Source organism: Pipra filicauda, unplaced genomic scaffold, assembly GCF_003945595.2.
Source record: "Pipra filicauda isolate LSUMZ 115617 unplaced genomic scaffold, ASM394559v2 scaffold524_size386432_pilon, whole genome shotgun sequence".
In the NCBI taxonomy this organism is placed as follows: domain Eukaryota; kingdom Metazoa; phylum Chordata; class Aves; order Passeriformes; family Pipridae; genus Pipra; species Pipra filicauda.
Genome location: NW_024104670.1, coordinates 1 through 7180, shown reverse-complemented (window position 1 = coordinate 7180; position 7180 = coordinate 1). Strand labels below are relative to the sequence as shown.

General features: G+C 57.4%; 1 protein-coding gene across 1 annotated transcript; it reads left to right on the top strand.

The window, feature by feature from the left end:
- Positions 1-2399: 2399 nt before the first annotated feature.
- Positions 2400-4109, top strand: HOXB1 (homeobox B1). The gene is made up of 2 exons (XM_027737646.2): positions 2400-3103; positions 3784-4109. Exons 1-2 carry the CDS (start codon positions 2497-2499, stop codon positions 4107-4109), a joined length of 933 nt encoding a protein of 310 aa, XP_027593447.2. The 5' UTR covers positions 2400-2496.
- Positions 4110-7180: the final 3071 nt, after the last annotated feature.

The window sequence follows — 7180 nt, the reverse complement described above, 5'->3', positions numbered from 1 at the left end:
ACCCGAGGGGTGTGAGAGGCTGCGGAGAGGAGCAGATGGCGAGGGCCCCGCAGCGCCGGGGGCAGCCAGGGGGAGAAGGTGGAGGCCCCTTTCTGGGAGGAGATGGGCTCCAAGGTCCCATCTCTCGTCAGCTGCCCTTCACCTCCACGGAGGGACCGGCCCGGCCTCTCCCCAAGTGAGTCCGGCCCTGCCCATCCCCTCCTCCGCTCCCTCTCCTCCTCCACATCCCAGACGCCCTCATCTGATGGTCACCCCCTCGGAGGGGCCAAAAAGGCTTTCCCGAGGTGGCTCCAGCCCCACACATCCCCTCTCAGCTCCATCTCCACTTCCGCACCCCCCTCTCGTTGTCCCCAAAGTCGGGGCTGGAGCGGCCCCAGAGGAGGAGCCCGGGGAGCTTCCCTGCCTGAAATTCTGACTTCGTCCCATCCAGTCTTCCCATTTACCAAGGAAACTGCGTTTTTCCCTCAGGTCTAAACCTCGGTTTAGGCTTCGCTGAGAGGACGCACAGCAAAACTTTCCCCTCCACGACTCCCGAGTTGTCTCGGAGCTAATCCAGCAACTCCGGGAGGCAGCTGGATTTTAATGACATAAAGCGTCCCCTTGATGGAACAGTGGAGGGAGATCACGGTGGAAAATTATCAGACAATACGAAACAATTGATTCAAGGGCGAAATAAACATCTATCCTTTTCTTTTTTCATTTTACAGCCATAAATCATCCATTGGAAGCATCGTTTAAACATAATACATCCATTTGAACGCGAGTGCAACATAATATAAAAAGCACTCCTGGAATCAAATTAGAAATCGATTTCTCTTGCGAGGGGAACGACATGAGAGTTACTTTGAATCTTTATATTCACTTTGGGTTGTTTTATGCAAAGAAGGAGGCCGAGAGTCTCAGAGATCATTTGTAACCCAAGATATTCTCTTCTTGAGTCTCTCAGCATCAGCAAAGTCGGCAGAATAAATGAATAAATAGACACGCAGCTCTGGAAATAGTTTTCTTATTCTTTTTATTGAAAGATGAGGGTTGTAATTGGCTAAAACTCAGGTTTTCTCTCGGGGGGGGATTTAAAGGAGGGAAGAAGTTTGATGCCAAGGCTGCCCGTGCTGCAGTTTTGCTGTTTCTCGACAAATGTTCCCCCACCGCGTTGCATCAGCCAAACCTTCTCCCGCTGAAGGACGGGGGTTTGCCTTTCAAAGTGAACTTTTGGCCTGGGGTAAAAAAAAAAAAAAATAAGAGAGAGAGAGAGAAAGAGAGAGGGAGAGAAAGAGCCCTCCTGGTTCTCCTCGGAGGCTGAATAACCAGTAAATATCCTGACAAGTAACAAATGACTGTGGGCGTCATATTGTTGGGTGCTCTTGTCTCCCTTCTGCTAACAAGTAAATAAATGTTGCCTACCTATGTTCCCATTCTCTGGGCAGTGCAGTGGCCCGGCTGAAGGCGGTGGCTTCCCACCTACTCCTCAGCTGGACCCCGCCAGGAGAAAGCTCCGGCCTGGCAACAAATTCGGGGCGAGATCAAACGAGGTTGGCCGTGGAAAAGCAGAATTGCTCAAACCCTTAAACCCTTGGCTTTAGCAGTGGGTGTGCGGGTGAAGGGGTGGACGGATGGATGGGAAGATCCGCAGACAGACACACGGATCGTTTTTAGCCCCGTTCCTTAATTGCTAAGCCGGGCATGGTGTTTCTCCAACAAAAGGCATTCCGTCTTCCTAACTTTATTTCGTCTCCTCATTAGAATATTGATCTAATTACGCTGCTTTTACCCGCGCTGGCCCGAGACACAAAGCTGGTGCGGCAAAATTAAAACGAGTGGGGAGTATTTTTCTCAGGAGCTTTTCTTGGACTCCTCATCCCAGAAAACGCCAAGCCGCTTTCTAGGGAAAAGTTTCTAAGCCAATAAAAGAGCATCCTTTTGTGCCTGGGGGGACAGAGCGCTCACACCTCCCTATCCCCTTTCTCTCTTCTTCTTCTTTTTGTTTCTCGCATGAAACTGGGATGGGGGGAAACCTTTTTAAGTCGGGGCAAAGGGAAGTTCTGCCGAAATGGGCTCGCCGCATAACTCGGGGGCCTTTTTAGCACTTAAAACAGTTGCGGATAATTCCAATTCTTCCCCCAGCCCCTCTTGCCCTCCACCTCCCCGCACCCCACCTCCCTCCTCTCTTTTAAAGTCTTTGAGGAAAGATTTTGACGTATTCGTGTTGTTATCAGATTGATGGGCAGGGTTTGATTGAAACCCCTTTGTCATGCAAATGTCAGGCCCTTGATGGATGAGCTCGGAGCTGTGACAAACTTCGGGAGCCCCTCGCTCATTGGGCTGGGCCGACGCCGCGCCCGCCCCCGCGGCTCCCCCCGGCCCCGCCGAAGGCTGCGGGGTTCGAGGGCCGGCGATCCATGGAAGGAAGTTTTACAGCTTTGACATACTATCTAAAGGTTGTAGGGCAGGCGGGATCCCCCCCAAAACAGGCTGACCCTCCTCCATCAGTGGCAGATGGACAATACCAGGATGAACTCCTTCTTAGAGTATGCAATTTGTAACCGTGGGACGGGCGCCTACCACCACTTAGAGCCGAGCTCCCCTTCCTTCCCCTCGTGCTCAGGTAGCCCCGCCAGTGACACTTTGAGCGGAGACGGGCGCTTTGGCTCGGGAGGGAGCGCGGCCGCCGCCGCCCACCTCCCCCCGCAGCCCCCGGGCTACCACCCTCCCTCCTCGGGCCGGCCCGGGCCCTTCGCGGGCGCTGCCCCGACCCCCGGGTACCCGGCCCAGGGCGGCGGCCCCGGCTACGGCCACCACCAGCTCTACCTCGGCCAGCAGGACGCGGACGGGCTGTACTTCCAGGCGGCCGGGTACCCCTCCGGGCCGGCCTCCAACCTCGGCTCGCTGGCCGAGAGCTACTGCGGGGCGGTGGCGGCCGCGGGGCAGTACCAGCAGCAGCACCTTTACGGGCAGGAGCAGCCCGGCTACTTGCCCGGCGTTTACGGCAACCTCTCGCCTTCTTTAAACGAGGAGCGAGACCCCGCGTGCCCCTCCGAGCCGGGGCCCGGCGCCGCGCAGACCTTCGACTGGATGAGGGTGAAGAGGAACCCGCCCAAGACAGGTGAGTTTGGGGGGAGCGGAGCGCGGCCAGGGGGTCCCCACCCGAGGGAGGTGGGGGGCAGTTCCTCAGCCCTGCCAGGAAAAGGTTCCCTTCCCCGGGGTCTGTGCCCGAGGTGACTGGGCTCGTCTTCCATGAGAACGTGGGTTTGTTTTGGTTTGGGTGGGTTTGGTTTTGTGGGGTTTCTTTCTTTTTTTTTTTTTAAATCCCAGCCAGAGGTTTCCCAGACTCTTCCGATGGACGGTCCCTGAGCTCGGTTTCCCGCAGGCCCAACGCGATTTAAGCCCAGCTCGGAATGGGAAGAGCTCCGGGCTTCCTGCTTCTTCCACAGCCGTGGCTTTCCATCTCCCCTATTGTTCAACTTCCTTCTCCACGACCTTCCTTAAATCACAGCCTTCCCTCCTCCTCTCCCATCATCACCTTCACCCTCCCCTTCCACCCCTTCCCGCTCAGTTTGGTCTCACGCAGTTTTCGGGGAGACGGAGGGAATGGTTCCGAGGGAAGAGCCCGAGGAGCTCCGTCTCCCCGGGCCGGGAGCTGTGAGGAGCCGGGAGGGAGCGCGAAGGTCCGGGCGGTGGAGGGACCAAAGGCCCAGGAGAGGAGGGGAGCGGGGGAGAGCCCCCCCGCCCCAGAGAGGGGGTTCCTCCGGCCGCTCCTGCCCTGTTTTTTTTGGTCTTTCCCAGCCAAAGTGTCGGAGTACGGACTGCTGGGCCAGCCCAACGCCATCCGCACCAACTTCACCACCAAGCAGCTCACGGAGCTGGAGAAGGAGTTCCACTTCAACAAGTACCTCACCCGGGCCCGCAGGGTGGAGATCGCCGCTACCCTGGAGCTCAACGAAACCCAGGTCAAGATCTGGTTCCAAAACAGGCGGATGAAGCAGAAGAAGAGGGAAAAGGAAGGTCTCGCCCCGGCTGCCGCCTCCAGGTCCGCGAAGGAAGCGGGCGAAGCCTCGGATCAGTCCAACTGCACCTCACCTGAGGCCTCCCCCGGCTCCGTGTCCTCCTGAAGCGCGTCCCGCGGGGGCACAGAGCTCTGCCCTCGGGGGTCTGCGGAGCCCAGCAGGGCAGGACCACGAGCCTCCCCCGCACGGCCCCGCCACGCGTCCCTCCGAGCGTCCCTTCGGCTCCCCACGCGCGTGGCACCGACTGTCCCGCTCGCCTTTCTCTCTCTTAATTTATAGACCCTCTGCAAAACCACTGGACTCCAAAGGAGCAGCCGTGTCCTCCTGTATCCTCAGCAATAGGCGTTTGTCTCAGGGACGTTTCTCCCTCTCCCTTCTCCCCTCCGCCCTTTAGGAACTGCACTTTCGACCACAGAAAAGTTTAAAACGAATCTAGTTCTCTCCCGTCTTAAAAAAAAAAACCGTGCGCGACGATTTCTCCCCGCACGAGTCTCACGTTCGATGTGTTTTTCCTCCTCGCGAGATGCTAACCAAAAAAAAAAAAAAAAAAAAGAAAAGTTTCTGTACTTTCTTTCCCTCCCTCCCCCCCCCCCCCCGTATTTACTGTGTGTATATCTTGGAATGAGATCTGAGGCGCCCGAGATGCTCTAGACCTGTGCAAAGACCCAAACACCGAACAAAAAAAAAAAAAAAAAGCAGCTCCTCTGCTACCATTTTGCACTATTTCTGCTTTACAGGGTTTTTTCCACACGCTCTGCGACGGTGACTGCTGCTGCTCCGGGGGGAGGGTTATCAGAGAAAACGAGGTGAGGCCTCGGGGTACTTCGGTCGCTGTCGCAGGAGGTGTGAAGGTGGATGGGAACAAGGTTGCACTGATGCACTGGCTGCTATTTATTGTACCTCTCGATAGCCTCAAGTCTCGGAGCGCAGCAGCACGTTCCTCGCACCCCCACCCTCTTAGGCTTATCGCAGTCAGATAAACCCACTATTTAACCACGGCCAAATGTTTTCCCTCCCCCGTGAGAAGTTTTAGGGCAGGACGAAGTGAAAAACCGGGGCAACTGTTCGTTAAAAATCGTCTTAAAGGGAAAAACACCATCGAGGAAAAACTAGCGGTTTCTTAATCGGAATCTCCCATTTCCCCTCCGCTCCCCTCCCCGTGCTCTGTATCCCGAAATGAAACTACCTCAGCCTAATAAAGTTTACTTTTTCCACATGGAAGTCCTCCCGGTTTTAACGGAATGGGAATCTCTCCCGTCCGGGGAAGTGCGGGGCGCGGGGCGGGGGGGGCCTGGGCTTGGAGGGAGGAGGAGGAGGGAGGAAGGAAAAAGTCTCCGGCTGCTGCCAAAGCTTCCAAACAAAGGGGCCGAACCTGTTTCCTGCGGGTACCCCCCGGATCCCCCCCGGCACCGCCTGGATCGGGCCCGGCGCTGCGGGAGCTTTCAAAGCCCAGTTCGCCCCGTCGGGACCGGATGGAAACTCCGCTTCTCGGAGTTATTTCCCAAGGCAACGAGGCCTGATGAGAAGGGGAAATCATCCTCGTCCTCAGAAGCAGCGACAGCGACTGGGACGGACTCGGGGTCCGGGCTGGGGGCAGAGCGAGTTTCTCGTTTATACGGAACGTTCATAGGGTTCCAAACCAAAACGAAGCGTCAGTGTGGATCCTTCCCTTCAGCTTCCCCAGGCGACCCCGGCAAGGGTGTTTTCCCCACACGAATAACACACCAGAGCAGCTCTCGGGGACGGAGCCCGGCGGGGCGGGAGGAGGCAGCGGGCCCGGTAGAGCTCTGACCTTTTTACCTCGAAACGCCTCTGGGATTTCCAAACAAGTAAACAGAGGGGCTGCCAGGAGAAACTATTGTTCTGGCTTCGCCAAATTTGCAAACCTTTTCGGTGGGGGCGGGAGGGGGGAGAGGAATGAGCCAAGTACCTGCTGCGGCCGCGGCCGAGCCCGGCCCTGTCCCGGCTCCCCGGGAGGGCCCTGGGGCATCGCTCTGCCCCGCCGAGAAAATCTTACCCCGTCTAACACACCTCTTTTGCTCCAAGGAAAAGGTTTTTGAGTGTCCAATTAGCTCGGAGATAAGGCGGGGGAAAAAAAGCGGAGGAGGGGAATGCGAAACGAGGATTTTGTGCAAAACGCCAGGAGAGAAAAAAAACCCCAAACCAACAAAACTCCCGAGCAGCTAAAACGAACTTTAAAACCTGTCGGGGGGGAGCCGGCTTGGTTTAACCCGTTGGCGGGACCAAGGAAGATTTCGTTGCCCCTGTGTGATCTCAACTGGCTCATGGAAACAAGGGCGTCGTGCCTCAGGAACCTCGTGCTTTTCCACCCAGACCATTTTCTGTGCCCCGCTCTGCTCCCGCAGGGCACCGGCACCGGGCCTAGGACCGGCTCTAGGCCCGGGATCAGCTCGCTCCCAGGTGAGACGGGCAGCGCCGGCCTCGGAAGGGCCGGGGCGGAGCGGAAAGGCCGGGATGAAAAGGAGGGGACCGCTGTGTCAGTGTGGCGGGCACAACAAAGGCTCCCGGCTCCCATTTGAAACTCAAAGGGAGTCTCCGGAAGAGCCCTCAGAGCCGGGGCCGCTGCGCCCTTACATATGGAACCCCCCCGGGCCCCCCTCGGCCCGGTCCCTCGCCCCCCCCGCTGCCCAGCCGTGTTTCTCTAACCACCATCACCGCACACAGCTAATCTCTTCCCCCCCCTTGCTCTCCCTCCGAGTTTCTCACGCTCCCTTTTGTCTCAGGAGCCCCAAACCCACCGCTGGGAAGCAGGAGCCGGCTGGAAAGGCCACGCCGGGACACCCGCGGCTGGGGGTCCCTGGGCCGGGGGCAGATGCTCCTGTGAGAGCCGAGGGACACTCGTGTCTGTCCCGCACCCGGAGCTGATGGAGAGCGGCCCCCGGGGCTTCAGTACCCCCACAGGCACCTGTGTGTCCATGTGGGACACAGAAAGATCGTGCAGAAACCTCTAATCAAGGCTTGGCCCTATTGCCATACTTGGGCTTTATCACAACTATGAGGTCTACGCACAGTCTTTTTTTTTTTTTAATATATAAATGATGCACAACCCGTGGTTGTTTATAATCCAGATATTCCCCTGTCTCCACGTGCCTGTCCGTGGGTCCCTGCTATTGCATTTTTCATGAGCAGGAAAACGAACCGAGTCCCCCCCCCCC